Raw genomic sequence first — 13,846 nt, 5'->3', positions numbered from 1 at the left:
GCGTCCCTTTCAATAATTGTCGATCATGTGCCTAAGCGCCCGGCTTTCGATTCAGGATCGAAAGCATCCAGCTCGAGTCGATATAGCACAGCTCGACGTCGATATATGCCACGTGGAAACGGCCAACAAGGATTTGTACTACACCGGTCAATGCCACCAACCCACTCTGGCGACACCGAGTCTCTCGACACTGGCGTTATTGGGTTGCCATACCTGAGCCTTCATTTCAAAACGAGTCAAGGCAGTCAGGGACCCTGTTGATCAGCCAGCTCCACCCGGCGTTATTCAGTCGCAGCAATGTTGCAAGCTGCAGCCTTACAGAGTGTATAATAGAGTTAAATAGCGATACTTGAGGCTTGATCCATCCTTGGAGCTAAGCAGTCGTGTCAAATCGCTGGGGAGACGCTACCACACCATTGGGGGTCGGGATGTCCCGAACAGCCGGTTTGGGTCCGCCTGGCGACCATGCTCCTTCAGGCATTTTGCACTGCGGGTTGGTCTGGCGATGATCTCGGTCGGACCATTCTTGCTGCTAAACCAACCGCATTGGCAAACGCTCGACCAAAAGGAGCTATTTAATAAACTACAAAGCAGCGTTTGCGCGGATCACGGCATGCGTTACACCGGCTGGCAGCTTCGAGTCGAGTTGGCATCCAGCACAGCGGCGGCACTGCACGAACGTCACAGCACACCCTCTCTACTGAGCTGTGCCAAGTACAGGGCATCTGAACACCACTTAATTGCTCCATCTCCCTTGATCTTGCACAAGCAGTCCCTCCATTACTTGCCCGTCCACCTGTCCCTCTTGTTGTGAACCTTGCTCTCGCCTTATCGATAAATACCCGCTGGAAAATTTCTTCGAGCTTCCAACCTCGCCGCAAAAGAAGGAGGTGAGTCGAGTCCAGGCGTTCAGTATGGGAGCTTCGTATCACCAATTTGCCTCAATGGCTTAACTGTGGTGCACTTGAGATCCTCATCTTGCTGATTGGATGCCACTTGCCAAAACTTTACACAGCTGACAGCTGCCGCAATCGTGTGGTAGGTTCACAGCGATCGCGCACTACTGTCTCTGCATCGCGGAACAACGCCAAACACGGTCTTTCCGCGACAGAAGTGCCGCCATCTGAAGCATCAGCATCAGGGTTGCTAAGGCCAGCTAAGCTCCGGTCGAGCCAAGGGAGCGGCGACTTTGGGCCGCTTGTCCTTCCGTGGCAGCTCGTGCCACTTTAGGGCAGGGAGATATTCTCCGCGTGCGCTGCGCTACCTTCCTCACAACCTCTCCAGGCATCTGAAGCATGTCGCAAAGAGAGTACCACATAGTTGTTCTTGGATCGGGTAAGCTAACAAACTTCCGACCGTATGCTAGGGCACGACTGACGGTGGTGGCGCCACAGGTGGAGTCGGGAAAAGTTGTCTAACAGGTACGTTGCTGGTTTGCCTGTAGTCTTAGCAGTTTCAAGGGTACTGACTGTGAGCAGCGCAATTTGTGCAAAATGTCTGGATAGAAAGCTATGATCCAACAATTGAAGATTCATACCGGAAGCAAATCGAGGTTGATGTTAGTAATCGACGAAGCACGCCAGCTCGTTCTCTAATTCGCTTCAAAGGGCCGCCATGTCATTCTGGAGATTCTCGACACAGCAGGAACAGAACAGTTCAGTGAGTTAGTCTGTTCCATATCGATGAATCACACACTGACCAGATTGCAGCTGCCATGAGGTATTGTCACCGACTACAACATACATATGAAGCTTACGGTTCACAGAGAGCTTTACATGAAGACTGGACAAGGGTTCCTCCTGGTATTTGCCATCACATCGGCATCATCATTCCACGAACTTGCCGAGCTTCGAGAGCAAATTCGACGCATCAAAGAAGACGACAACGTTCCCATGGTACTTGTTGGCAATAAATCTGACCTTGAGGAAGACCGAGCAATTCCGCGTCCAAGAGCATTTGCAACATCGCGAGAGTGGAACACGCCGTACTTCGAGACCAGTGCGAGAAGAAGAGCTAATGTGGACGAAGCCTTCGTTGATCTGTGTCGGCAGATCATTCGGAAAGACGCAAATGAACGGCGACATGTTCCCCAAGACCCAAGGGCCGGTGGAAATCCAAGACGAGGCGGTAGAAGAGGAGACAGGGACCGGCGCCAACGACACAGGCCGAAATGTACCATTCTTTGAGACACGATACCCCCATGACGAGCAACTGGAGGCGTTTGTGCCTGCTGGACCAGGCTGTTCCATTTCCTTGACCTAAGTTCCCTGGATGATTCGAGGCGCTACATATGCAATTTAGAGGCTTAAGAAGGACCGTCCAAACGACGTTTGATTCTCTCCATGCATCACGCAGTCACAACTGCCATCACAACCGCCATCACAACCACAGCCCCGAAGTATCGGTGACTGGTCTGACAACCAGAAACTCTATTATGTTTATCCCTCAAGCACATCGATCTGCACGAGAAGCCAGACCGAGCTTCCGATTCAGAGGTAGGAGCAATACAGATAATCTCGCTGAAATCACTCAGCCATACAACACCACGAATCGATAGAAAATGCTATCACGATTTGATACTGGCGTCCAACCGCTACAACGCACTCCAATGCCCAATCACACCACCATGACTCGTGGTCCATGTGAACCGGAGTTCCAGAACGAACGCTGTGACCTGTGGACAAGGCGCATAGACCTCTGAACTTTCACGAATCGATTATTTCCGGCACTCCCGTGGAAGGATGCTGTAACATTGATGACAAAGCGCCAAGTTGCGCATCTCCTGCCCCGAACAACGGTTCTCCGAGCCGATACTAGAGTACCCCGCGTTTGGAGGCGCGCTACGGAGGGCCAATCTGGGGATCTCGTCGGTTAAAGAGCGGGCAGATCGTTCACACGACTCTGCCGCGGCCCTCGCGTGGAACTGCAGTGCTACCCTAACGTCGTCATTTCGTTTGGTAGGCGATACAAACTGGTCCTTCTCGGGGATGGATTGATGGTATGCTAAGGCTCTTGCTTGGCGTCCAGTGATCTAACCTTAGACAAGTTATGACCGTCGGACGGCTACAGAATCAGTGGCATAAGGGCTCTGCATATAAGTTGTCTAGTATCGATACTCGGACAGACGTTTCCAGTGATATGTATTCAAGTTTGGAATCGTGGGTGAAGCATTAATTAGAGGTCTCACAGCCTCAATCAAGTCTTGACAAATGTTTTGGATGTTGTCTATGAAGGCATTGTTCTTTGAGTCCCTCACTTACCTTGCCTCTGAATAATCTACCTGCTCCCGTATACTCGCTAGAGCGCGGGATCGAGCTTGCCTTCATTCACACACTTGACCAGAACGGGCAGTCCTACTGGCCAAAGCCGACTGGGATGAAGCCATGTTCAGTCCTACTTCCGCAAGGCAACAGTAACTTCAACGCCCCTGGTTTGGAGGAAGCCCGCAGAATGTATCTCGTGAGCTCTGTGCAAGAAACCAGCAATGGCAGGACGTGGGCATCTGCTAGGTGATGGTTTTGCAAGCGAATTTTTGCCCTTTACGCGCAAACAAGATCTAGTATTTGACAACAGTCCGCAATTACGTGGCCTTCAAACGCATTCTATTTCGAGTGGCGTTGAGCTCTATTCCAAGCTCTTCTGCAACCTGCCGTGTTCAGCCAGCTCTGAGGTGACGGTTAGTCTCGGGCGAGGCCGGAATTGGTCAATGTGGATATCCGCCACGTATAGGCAACAAAGAGTTGGCGTCGAGACAGACGTGGAGCAGGTTGTAAGGCGAGTAGGTATGTTCATATTGCTATCAGCCTGTGAAGCTAGGCCCTCTCGTCGTAGCCATAAAGCTCACCTTCGACACACGAAACGTTGAACGTGGGGCAACTGCGTGTCTGGTACCTATAGAACCGAGGTCCGTGACGAGGCTGAGGCTATTCGTAACGGGAGATGTCATCAGAAGCGCTGTGGACGCCTGCATCGCCGGGGGTTGTCCACTCGGGCGTGGAGGAAACCCCACTGATGTGCAGCACTTGACGTCCCTTTGTACATCAATCTTCCTTCGGCTTCTTTACTTTATGCAATGCATCACGGGTTCAGTGGGTCAGAATACGTGTTGAGGAGGTGCGATACAAGTCACTGAATCTCGATCTCGATCTATGCTCGAAGCCTAGCTCAATTGAGATGAGGACAGAGTACCTACCTTGTGTTGGCTGATTCGTTGGCGGGGCGTCTAGAACTGAGCCATGAGAGCACAACCTGCACGCCTCGAACTTTGCATTCCGATCGGTGTTGGGCCTTGTCACGGCTGTAATCGGCGTAAATCCCCTTCACGTTTGCATGTGATGGTGAGAAACAATTGCACGTGTTGCTTTGTTTGCAGCTCTGTTTGTGTTGCCTTCTGCATTTTGAAGTTTGACGGGGTAGCTGCAAGTAGTGACGTAGCCTGCCCCGCTATGCCCCGCTACTCCCGCAGGCTGGAACTCGTAGTTCAGCATCGAGGAAATGACGCAGATCGGCATGGGATTTGTGCCTTGCATTAGACTTTTGCTTGCAGCATGTGATCTGAGCCCAGTCGTTTCAGGCCTGGTCTGGAGCAGTTTGTGGCTCAATGCACCTTATGACGTGCTCTGTCACTCGCGCGTTCCCTTTTTTGTGTGACGTCACCTGCTGCTTCCAGCGCTTGCACCTTCTCTCACCATGGGGTCCTTGGCCCGCCTCTCTACCCCTCCAGTTGTATATAAACAAGCCATTCCTCTCCGTCATTGCCTTATCACAACACTCAACTCAACTACTCTTCTACCTATCCACACAAATAAACAATCCACCCAAACCAACAATATGTCTGCTCCCAACGCCAACAAGCCTAACGAGGGTATCGTCGGTCAGATTGGCAACTCTATCGCCAACGCCGCCAACTACGTCTCCGAGACCGTCCAGGGCAACTCTGCTGAGGCCTCTAAGGAGGCCAATAAGCAGCAGGCTAAGGGCAACGTTCCCGGCCAGGACTCCATCGGCGACCGCGTCTCCGGTGCTCTCGGCGCCGCCGGCGACAAGATGGATCAGACCAAGCACGAGGGTGCCGCTGAGGCCAACAAGCGCTCTGTCTAAACATCTTGCTCGAATCATTTGGTAAGATTGCTCAACCTATTTCATTTGACTCCCAACCAACCTGTCACAGCGAACGTCAGTATAATACCTCATCAACCTTACGGTCGACGACTCCACAATACGGTTCGCCTGGAATATCGATAAGTCTAGGATGGGAAGCAGTGTGACACTTGTCCCTGCTGCGTGATTGTGAGGCTATGAGATACCAACGAATAAATTTCAACATCCAAAATATCTTCCAATATTCCAGCATGTGAATCATTCTAAAATCGGCCATAGCTGTGTTGGTACGAATGTGTCAGATTCAGATGCAAGTCGGCACTCGTGGCGTCCAAATTTGTTGTGTAATACATGTATCTAGCCTCAACGGTGCTGATGAGAGCGGTTGTCTGATACGTATAGCTATGTGGTTGCGGCACCCTCATCGAGAAGCGTTGCATCTAGATCCACAAATTGGGCAGGTGCATCTTGAGGGTGGGGTATTGCTTCATGTTCATTGTGCGCCTCGCCCGGTCTACGGTCTTGCAAGATGTAGAATAGTTTCGGATACCATACCTACTCCAGTCCAGCGCAGACCAATTCCTTGAGTGTGACAGACATCTAGCTAGACCTCGATGCAGGGCAAAGTACCGTATGACCCGGTGAAAGCGGGCCGTGCTGCTGCACGAATTCAGCCAGTAACTGAGCTGGAAATCCGTAGTCATCAGTATTGGGCTACAAACACCTTTCAGCCATTTGCTGAGTTCACGCAGTAGCACGGCCCATAAGGTATAACCACCACCGATGCTGTCAAGGGACGATGTCTGTAGACATGATTAGTCCTAAATTTTCCGGTACATAATCTCATCGCCCGCAAGCAGTCAGGCATGGCGAAGCATCGGGTAATGTTGAACTGTACTATTGATTGGATGAAAGCTAACTTGCTCGTGACTAACTCAATGGGGTATCGATGACATAGATTTAATGAAAACTGCCAGTTCAGCAGGCGTGGAGACCTTCCTCAGTACTGGTCCATCTTTGGTGTGCTCCATCAGAAATATAGGCATTGTGGTCGGGGCTTGTGCGGGCGAGGAGTTGGGCATCTCGCAAGGAACGTAGTCTAGCCCGGGTGATTGCAAGAAAGACGTGGGCTCGGAAACTGGTAGAAGCATGGTCTCATGTGGGGATCGAGGCAGTGGGTCAGCTGGTCGAGGGGCGGACGTTCTTGGTGCCATTAAGGGTGTTGGAGGCCAGTAGTGTCTTGATACTGGAGGTGCTCGCAAAGGATGCTCCGGCAGTCGGTCCGGCCCTCGTGATGTTGTGAGTGAGCGCAGTGCTGGCCCTTGTACTGACTCCTCCGCCGAAGAAATTGCCTGTTTCTCCAGGCATGGCCATCGAGTAACGTCCAGGTTGACATCGAACAAGATCCTCTACACAAATTCTGTCAGCACCAATGCTTCGCACTTTCTCTCTTCGTCAAAGGGAGAACACTTAGACGTGCATGCCACCCCGTCCAGTGTGTGTAGTACGTGCATTCTGGCGCTTCCAAAACAGGAAGGCGAGGTAGACTGATGTGAGGAACCACAATAGCATGTTCGTCAACAGCACCCAGACAGCATTCTTCATCCGAGTGATACCTTTGTTGCCTTCGGCGTCTTCGGGGATGTACATCTTGCCAAAGATACCGAATGCGACGAGGTAGCAGACGAAGACGAGGAAGTCCACGAAGAAGAAGAACCATTCCTTGATGAAGATTCCAACGATGGCCACGATCGCGCCCAAAGTGCCGCACACGACGGCCCATACCCATTTGGAGTCGATATATTTCCCAGCTTTGCGCGCATTGTCGAGATCGACAGCGTAGAGTCCGATGACGGTGATGCCCAGGACGAATTGGAAGAAGCGTATGAAGACCAGAAGAGCCCCTCCTATGGTAAAATGTGACCAGAATGAGGTTCCAAATGTGGCCTTCTCGCCCTTCAGCGATCTACCGAACTTAAGTGCCATAGTGAGGAGCTGAAGAATGATTAGCCTCGCTATTGCGCAGGAAATGGAACGTACTTTAGCTGTCGCTGCTCGTAGGGTAGGTTTCGTAGGAGGCGGTGAGTTTGTTGGTTTGTAGGGTTGAATGGCCTGATTTGAGTTTTGGTCTGGGAGCTTTGCGCAGTAGCAACAATAAAGCTGTCTGCAGATAAAGTCGTTGTGCGTCCACAGTGCGACTCCGGTCACAAAAACGCTGCAGGTGTTCAGGCGCGAAGTTCAATGATGCCCTTCAAGGGTTATGACGTTGTGGCGCGGGGCGTGGCTGCTAGGCCTGTTCACGAGGGCAGTGATCGACTTAGTAAAAGGGGAAGGCGCGAGGCTTGCTCTCGAATCCGTGAGAGGCACGAGACGAGAAAAACTTAAATAGCGAAAGGAACTGGAAACTAATTGCAACGAGACAGAGAGCCAAGAACGCACCTGTGCTTTTGAATCCTCAACAAAGTGCTCAACGCAGAACACCTTACATCGCAAAGAAGAAGGCCCCAGATCCGACTCCTCTATCTGTGGTTGGCGCCTGTCAAATTCGAGGAAACCAGTGAGGAGACCCTGTTCTGTAACATTCCGCTAGGGCTTGGCTGCCGTCATAGGCGCTCGGTTCGAGAAGCACGGCTCTGTAAGACTTTGATTGGCTGACAACGATCGAGGTATTGCACCATATTGTCGAGACACAACGGCGTTGTTTGAATGGCTGGAGGGCGCTTCCATCAGCAGTGAGCACGTTGTCTCCGACTAAGGCTTGGCAGCGGTAGGTCAGGACAATCTGTAGACCAAAATTGAACAGGGCACGTTTCTGGCTTCGAACATCTTCATTACACTTTCCTTCTTGCTTGTGACCCTGACAGGGTGCAGGCTAGCGCTCTATCGCGCTCTGTCCTTGTGCGCAATTGAATGCTCAAGGAGAAGAGTACTTGTATCCGTACTGCTCCTTCGCAGCCTTAACCTTCTCCCTCAGCTCACGTTCCTTCTCAGCAAACTCCTTGTCGTCCTTGAGCTTCTGCAAGTAGGTATCGTTGCCGAACCCTGACTTGGACGGAATGTTAAGCCCGCGCTGAACACCTGGGCGAGCCAGTATTCGCTCCCACCAAGCCTTTAGGCTGGGGAAGTCATCGAGCTCGACACCAGAGAAGCGAAGCATGTGGATCCAGCCGAAATTGGCGATGTCAGCAATGCTGAACTTGTTGCCAACAAGATAGTCGTTGCTCTTGAGCTGCTTTTCAAGAATACCTACAAGGCGCTCGGTCTCTCCCGTGTACCTCTGCATACCGTATGCAATGCGCTCCTTCGCGAAGCGATTGAAGTGGTTGGCCTGTCCTTGCATTGGGCCGAGGCCACCGTGCTGCCATGCCATCCATTGTTCGGCGCGGGAGACATCGAGGTCATCGGTGAAGGAAAATTTATGATCAGGGTCATAGTGACGTGTGAGGTAGGTCAATATAGCTGCAATTGTTAGCTGTATTTCTGTAATTGTCCTTCTGAGCACCTACCAAGGCCCTCTTGGACCGCGAAGTCGCCCTTGTCGTGGTCCACGATGACCGGAATACGGCCATTGGGCCCCAGCTTAGTGAACCACTCCTCTTTCTGGATGTTCTGGCTGATGTTGATGCCTTGCCAAGCGTAGTCTTTGCCGTATGCCTCCTTGAGCTCTTCCAGCAGGATCGAGGCCTTCCAACCGTTGGGTGTACCCCAGGTGAGGAGCTCAATACCCTTGTTCGCCTTCAGGCCTGTGGGTCGTTCGTCAGCCATCTCGGGAAGTACGTGTAGCGTTTGTCTGGTTGTGGTGTGGAACGGAGTTCGAAATTGGTGTTTGGGTGCTCGTATGAAGCTTCGAGTGACGAGTCTGGGCAGTCGAGAGGTTGTAGGACGGGATAGTGACATGTAGGTAAGCGTGCATGCATCAGTGAGTGGTTATAGGTCGAAACTCCTTCTTGCTACCGTTATGCGCTTAGAAATCGGTTCATACGTCACGGAAACGGTAAATCCGAGATGACGATGATGATAAAGCGGGGAATATACGGCCGCGCGGAAGTATCGGCCCATTGCTGCTCATAAGAATCGCCGTTGCAGATGCGCAATAGTGAGCCCATTGTTGAAACTGTCAGCGCAAGGCCATCTGCCCTCGTGTCGCGAAACCGCGAACGCTGACTAAGCGTAAGCTTTCCATTTTGCCTATTCGTACGGCACAAGTCGCACAACCGACCTGGAAGCGTCGCACACTTAATTTCTGGGGGTTTTGTCGACTCTGCTGCAGCAGTGGTTGCCAATATTGTCCGCGGAAAATAGAACGAGTTTCGTCCCATCTTTCCGGTGACTGGCGTGTCCTCGTCAAGACATCTTACTCATCACAAACATCATTACGACAGAAAAAGATTGCAATCGCACTGGAAGAGTCCGAGGTCTGGAGCTATGCACATCTTAAGTAGCCGAAGGCATTCGGTTTTTTACTTGTCCACCTCTACGCCTTACAGGATTTCTGTGGGCTTGACAAAGACCCAGTTCTTGTCAGCAGTCACCTCTCTCCCATTCGCCATCTGCGCAGCAGTATTGTTGCGAATCTCGCCTTGGATTCTCTCCAAGTACGCATCCCGGCGGTTGACCCAAAGATGAATACCGCCCTTTGCTGTATCAACACCATGGAACAGCATGTAACTGTCAGAGCCAGGTGTATCACCAGCCGCAAGGACCGGGCGTTTCCATTGATCGATGTAGGTCAAAACCGCAGCCCATTTTCCAGCAAACCAGGTGGCGGGTGTCCAGAGATAGGGTCCAAAGACCAGGTCGAGATAGACCTCCGGGTCATAGGTCCCATCAATGATCTCCTTACGGGCGTTGGTAAGGTACCCGGACGTCGAGTTCCGATGCACTAAATCCAGTCAGTCCACGTCACCAACACGTCTTCACCAATGTCGCGATACATACAAGTCTGAACTCCAATCACGTGCTTGGGCGGTACATTGTAGCCATACTTGGGATCGCTGGCTACCATGCGGACGAGATCCTCGTGTGCGGCACTAATGACATAGACATCGATCCCATTGTCCATCAAAGCATTGTAAAGCTCCGCCTGGCCACGGAAAACTTGAGGAGAATTGACTGTGGAGTTCGTGACCTCGTCCCCATCCCAGTATTGCGTAGGGATGGTCGAATTGAGGGTCATGAGCTCGTCGACGTAGCCTTTCAGTTCGCGCAAGGTGAATCCTGACCACACTTGGGCGATCCAAGGATAGCAAATGAAGTCATCATCTTCACACAATCGAAGATAGTAACTGTACAGCGTCTCAGTGAAGTTAGCTGTGTCCTTGAAGTCGATCAACTTCAGCGAAGGATCCAGGTTCTCACGAGTCAGGATGCCGCGGTTCTCGAGGAACGGGAGCAGAGACTCTTCGAGATCGTATCTGTAGCTTGTGTTGTCCATGTCGAATACGGCGTAGTTGCTTTGGTTCGCGTTCTTGACGATCATGTCGCTGAGGGCTCTTGACGCGTTGGCTGGCCAGTGCTTGAACCTGATTCTTGTCGCATTGGGAGAAGTGTTGTAGCTGGGAGCAGCATTGGCCGCGAGCCAGAAGGCCGCTGATATAGCTGAGGACAACTTGAAGTGCATCATGGGCTGGAAGGTCAAAGAACGTGAACAACCGATGACTGGGGCTCAGAACACAGCTTTTATATTAAGCACGGCCGTTCCTTAGGCAAACAAGCTTGAGGACGTTAGAAAAAAATTTGTATCTCAGCTCAAACTAGATAGCAACCGGTATTGTTGAGTGCCAACTTACGAGTATCACCGACAAAGCAGCGGAGAGGGCTCCCCCCACACTGCCGACACCCCGAATCCCCGACCCCCAAGTGGGGCATGTCACATTGCGCGACATCATAGGACGGAATGTTACGGCTTACCAGATAGAGTATGAGCTCGCGTGGGCACCTGCACTGAATCCTTGCGCGAAGAGGTAATCCTTTCCCAAGCCTTCAAGCCGCACGGCGTCTTCTCGTATGCTGAACATAGGCTCATGCAAGCATTGTCGAGAACGCACTTCTGTTGCAAAAGCGCGCGCTGCAATGACCGTGCCAGCTTCGCGCAGAGCGCCGCCTTCGGCATCACAAAGTCAAGGTCGATGAGGTTGGAACTACCAGCGATTTCGGCAGATGTGCATTGAAGCCATCCTATCATCGTATTCCATACTTCTTCAAACACTCTCATAGAAAAGGCTCTCGGTCGGTCGCAGACTCGCGTGCAGTGATGAAAGCAAGGCTAGTCATTGAAATGCGATAACGCGGCGCGTGTCGCCACCCCCGGCGTACGTCAACGACTTGCCGCCTTATGAACCTCACAGCAACGTTGCAACAGTCAACAAACAGGCAACCAATGTCATGGTATTGAATCAACATGAAGAACTGTGAATCATAGCGCAGGTCGTTGTTTGTAGTATACGTCCGTTTCGCTATCTCAAAGAACTGTTCAACGCACTAGAAGGATGTGAGCAATCCTCACGCAGCACTGCAAGCATCTTCAGCCCTCACTGAACACTCCACCCCATCCACTATTTACGCATGTAACAATTACTGATCATGTGCTGCAGACATAGGTAAACGCGATATCTGCTTCCGACCGGGCTTCTTGTCCAGACTCAGCAACCCTCAAAGTGTGCAGCTCGACGATAGGAACGCTGTGAGCTCCAAGCATCTACAGCCAACAGTTTGAAAATCCTCAAGAAAAGGCTAGGACTGAGGAGAGCTCCTCCTAAATTCCACTGGACTGAGTATCAGCCTCGCACAATGGCCGGCATCCTTGTCATGGGCATTGCCCTTGGTCTGCAGGAGGGGGGGAAGAAGATCAAGGAAAAGCGAGATGAGCGAAAGGCAAAGAAAGCTGCATTAGTAAGTAAGACTTCAAAGTACATGCGTACAATAATACTGACTACCACGATAGGCAACTCAAATGCATACGCTTGCCGAGTCCTCTTCCTCTGGGACCAAGCGAGGCAGCTCCACACAGAGAGATCCGAGGTCAGAGAGGAAGAGCGAGGAAGCACGGAGAGAGCAACAACGCCGTAGCTGCAGCTTGGAGAGGGCTTACGAAAGGGATGCGCCACCAAGCTACGATGAGGCAGCGCGGTTGACTTATGAAGAAGCCACCCGTGGTGACCCGCGCAGAGTCTGATATGAACTTGGGCTCATCGATATGTCAAGACGCCCGAATCTTTCTTTAACTTTTTTGCCTTCGTTTCGATGAAAACTGTAGCGCTTCCCTATTTTCTTTTTTCTTTTTTGTCTCGGAGTTAACGAATACATCATCTTTCCAGCGATGTCACACTCTACCATACCATATACCCTAGCTTGCTGACTGATTGATGCGTCGAACCACATTTCCAGAAACCTTTTTGCTTTGAAAGTGGCCGTGCAGTATACCAGCTCGTAGCTCTTGCGGTTGCGGACAATGATGCAGCAGCTGCCGAACAGCAAAAAGGCGCCTTAGGTAATGTCCGCGAGAAGGTGGAATTGCGTACCAGTGAATTACGAGGCTTCGTCGCGACGATCATCTACGCAATAATCGCTGCCCGGCTCCTACAAGGGCCCTGTAGGAGATGAGAGTGGACTGAAGATGGTGGGCTTCATCTGCGGCAGTGAAATGGCTGAGGCTGACGGAGACATGACCGAAAGCTGGCTTGGAGACTCGTGAGTCAACGCAGGAGGTTTTCGGGCAGCAAGTTCATCAGCCTCAGCTTCTGCCTCGTCACATTCTTCGACTAGAGCACGTAAGACAAGCAACTTTTCCTTAGCATCCTCCTCCGCGTTCTTCAGATTTTTTTTGATTCTTTCAGCATCAACTGCGTCGTCCCGTTATTTGGCTCCAATGCCTGCGTGGATGAACAAGCTTCAGCGGGTGAGATAACAAATTCCGGCATAAGGCCAAGGAAACGGTGAAAGGCACCGTCGAGGCTGTCTGCCGTGCTAAGTCGGGGGGTTTTACTGACAAAAGCGGCAGTAGCGTGTTCTACTGCCTGTCTCGCAAATAGCAGAAAGTCCATGGCTGGAGATGACCTTGAAGACGACGCGGTGGACACCTTCGGCAAGGTTGATGAGTATCAAGAGCTGCAAGACGAAGAATAATCTCACAATGAGCATGATTGCTTGGTTTCACGTGTGCTATGTTTTCTCCCTTTCTAAGTACTAGTTGGTAGCAATAGCACCTACATGATTGACGAACAGTATGGCAACCTTATGACTAAGATCTTTTTTGTCTGGGGTGCCACCTGCACTGCTTGTGTTTTTTCGCCTACTTCCTGGTCCCTGAGATCGAGGCTTTGTCCCTAGAGCAGATCGACAACATGCTCAAGGAGACTACACCTCGTCGCTCCACTAAGTGGGTCCCTCATTCTACCTTTGCTGGCCATGGCGAGACTTCTTCGCTCGAGTCCACTGACAAAGCTGGTATTCGTGCTCGTCACGAGGAGAATATTACCCAACCCGAGAGCAGGGTTTAGGTCTTCGGCGGATCTTTTTATGATATGATGATGGCACAAAGGCGAGTTGCGCACCATCCATGTTGTGGCGACGGTGCACGATGGGTGCTCTTTTCCTGCGCAAGGCGTTCTGCCTCTCTCATTTTATCTCATTTGGCGTACTTGACAATGTCCTTTGGCTTTTTCTACGCTTGCTAGCAAGCAACAGCGCTCATCGTCTCCGAATGATGGCATCTGATCATGACCGGATGCATACAACTGAGAAATAT

At 51.4% G+C, this 13,846-nt stretch overlaps 7 protein-coding genes across 7 annotated transcripts; 4 read left to right on the top strand and 3 right to left on the bottom strand.

Annotated features, from left to right (window-relative positions):
- Positions 1-1,295: 1,295 nt before the first annotated feature.
- M421DRAFT_2210 (ras-domain-containing protein) lies at positions 1,296-2,262 on the top strand (the record flags this gene model as incomplete). The annotated part of the gene is made up of 6 exons (XM_033588310.1): positions 1,296-1,335; positions 1,479-1,558; positions 1,608-1,659; positions 1,710-1,719; positions 1,766-1,984; positions 2,052-2,262. 6 exons carry the CDS (start codon positions 1,296-1,298, stop codon positions 2,260-2,262), a joined length of 612 nt encoding a protein of 203 aa, XP_033451797.1.
- A 2,493-nt stretch (positions 2,263-4,755) lies between these two features.
- On the top strand, positions 4,756-5,189 carry M421DRAFT_417314 (uncharacterized protein). The gene is made up of 2 exons (XM_033591412.1): positions 4,756-5,121; positions 5,171-5,189. Exon 1 carries the CDS (start codon positions 4,831-4,833, stop codon positions 5,098-5,100), a length of 270 nt encoding a protein of 89 aa, XP_033451796.1. The 5' UTR covers positions 4,756-4,830; the 3' UTR covers positions 5,101-5,121; positions 5,171-5,189.
- Positions 5,190-6,570: 1,381 nt separating this feature from the next.
- M421DRAFT_2208 (uncharacterized protein) lies at positions 6,571-7,086 on the bottom strand (the record flags this gene model as incomplete). Its single annotated transcript, XM_033588308.1, has 1 exon — positions 6,571-7,086. One exon carries the CDS (start codon positions 7,084-7,086, stop codon positions 6,571-6,573), a length of 516 nt encoding a protein of 171 aa, XP_033451795.1.
- Positions 7,087-7,843: 757 nt separating this feature from the next.
- M421DRAFT_417312 (glutathione S-transferase II) lies at positions 7,844-9,222 on the bottom strand. Its single transcript, XM_033591411.1, has 2 exons — positions 8,607-9,222; positions 7,844-8,559 (listed from the first exon to the last, which is right to left on the bottom strand). Exons 1-2 carry the CDS (start codon positions 8,995-8,997, stop codon positions 8,015-8,017), a joined length of 936 nt encoding a protein of 311 aa, XP_033451794.1. The 5' UTR covers positions 8,998-9,222; the 3' UTR covers positions 7,844-8,014.
- Positions 9,223-9,432: 210 nt separating this feature from the next.
- On the bottom strand, positions 9,433-10,857 carry M421DRAFT_417311 (phosphorylcholine phosphatase). The gene is made up of 2 exons (XM_033591410.1): positions 10,039-10,857; positions 9,433-9,982 (listed from the first exon to the last, which is right to left on the bottom strand). Exons 1-2 carry the CDS (start codon positions 10,718-10,720, stop codon positions 9,582-9,584), a joined length of 1,083 nt encoding a protein of 360 aa, XP_033451793.1. The 5' UTR covers positions 10,721-10,857; the 3' UTR covers positions 9,433-9,581.
- A 570-nt stretch (positions 10,858-11,427) lies between these two features.
- Positions 11,428-12,425, top strand: M421DRAFT_417310 (uncharacterized protein). Its single transcript, XM_033591409.1, has 3 exons — positions 11,428-11,590; positions 11,694-11,991; positions 12,044-12,425. Exons 2-3 carry the CDS (start codon positions 11,890-11,892, stop codon positions 12,272-12,274), a joined length of 333 nt encoding a protein of 110 aa, XP_033451792.1. The 5' UTR covers positions 11,428-11,590; positions 11,694-11,889; the 3' UTR covers positions 12,275-12,425.
- Positions 12,426-13,315: 890 nt separating this feature from the next.
- M421DRAFT_417309 (uncharacterized protein) lies at positions 13,316-13,816 on the top strand. The gene has a single exon (XM_033591408.1). The coding sequence runs from the start codon at positions 13,443-13,445 to the stop codon at positions 13,596-13,598; it is 156 nt and encodes a 51-aa protein (XP_033451791.1). The 5' UTR covers positions 13,316-13,442; the 3' UTR covers positions 13,599-13,816.
- The last annotated feature ends 30 nt before the right edge of the window (positions 13,817-13,846 follow it).

This window comes from Didymella exigua (genome assembly GCF_010094145.1).
Source record: "Didymella exigua CBS 183.55 unplaced genomic scaffold M421scaffold_5, whole genome shotgun sequence".
NCBI classification, from domain to species: domain Eukaryota; kingdom Fungi; phylum Ascomycota; class Dothideomycetes; order Pleosporales; family Didymellaceae; genus Didymella; species Didymella exigua.
The sequence above is the reverse complement of the archived record's forward strand: the minus strand, read 5'-3'. Positions and strand labels throughout refer to the sequence as shown.

Bases quoted from the DNA above. Each gene is read 5' to 3' on its own strand.
- M421DRAFT_417314 (XM_033591412.1), top strand. From the start codon at position 4,831: ATGTCTGCTCCCAACGCCAACAAGCCTAACGAGGGTATCGTCGGTCAG.
- M421DRAFT_417312 (XM_033591411.1), bottom strand. From the start codon at position 8,997: ATGTCACTATCCCGTCCTACAACCTCTCGACTGCCCAGACTCGTCACT. The intron at 8,560-8,606 runs GTAGGTGCTCAG...TAACAATTGCAG, and splicing joins CGCGGTCCAAGAGGGCCTTG to CTATATTGACCTACCTCACA.
- M421DRAFT_417309 (XM_033591408.1), top strand. From the start codon at position 13,443: ATGCTCAAGGAGACTACACCTCGTCGCTCCACTAAGTGGGTCCCTCAT.
- M421DRAFT_417310 (XM_033591409.1), top strand. From the start codon at position 11,890: ATGGCCGGCATCCTTGTCATGGGCATTGCCCTTGGTCTGCAGGAGGGG. The intron at 11,992-12,043 runs GTAAGTAAGACT...CTACCACGATAG, and splicing joins AGGCAAAGAAAGCTGCATTA to GCAACTCAAATGCATACGCT.
- M421DRAFT_417311 (XM_033591410.1), bottom strand. From the start codon at position 10,720: ATGCACTTCAAGTTGTCCTCAGCTATATCAGCGGCCTTCTGGCTCGCG. The intron at 9,983-10,038 runs GTATGTATCGCG...GACTGGATTTAG, and splicing joins CGTGATTGGAGTTCAGACTT to TGCATCGGAACTCGACGTCC.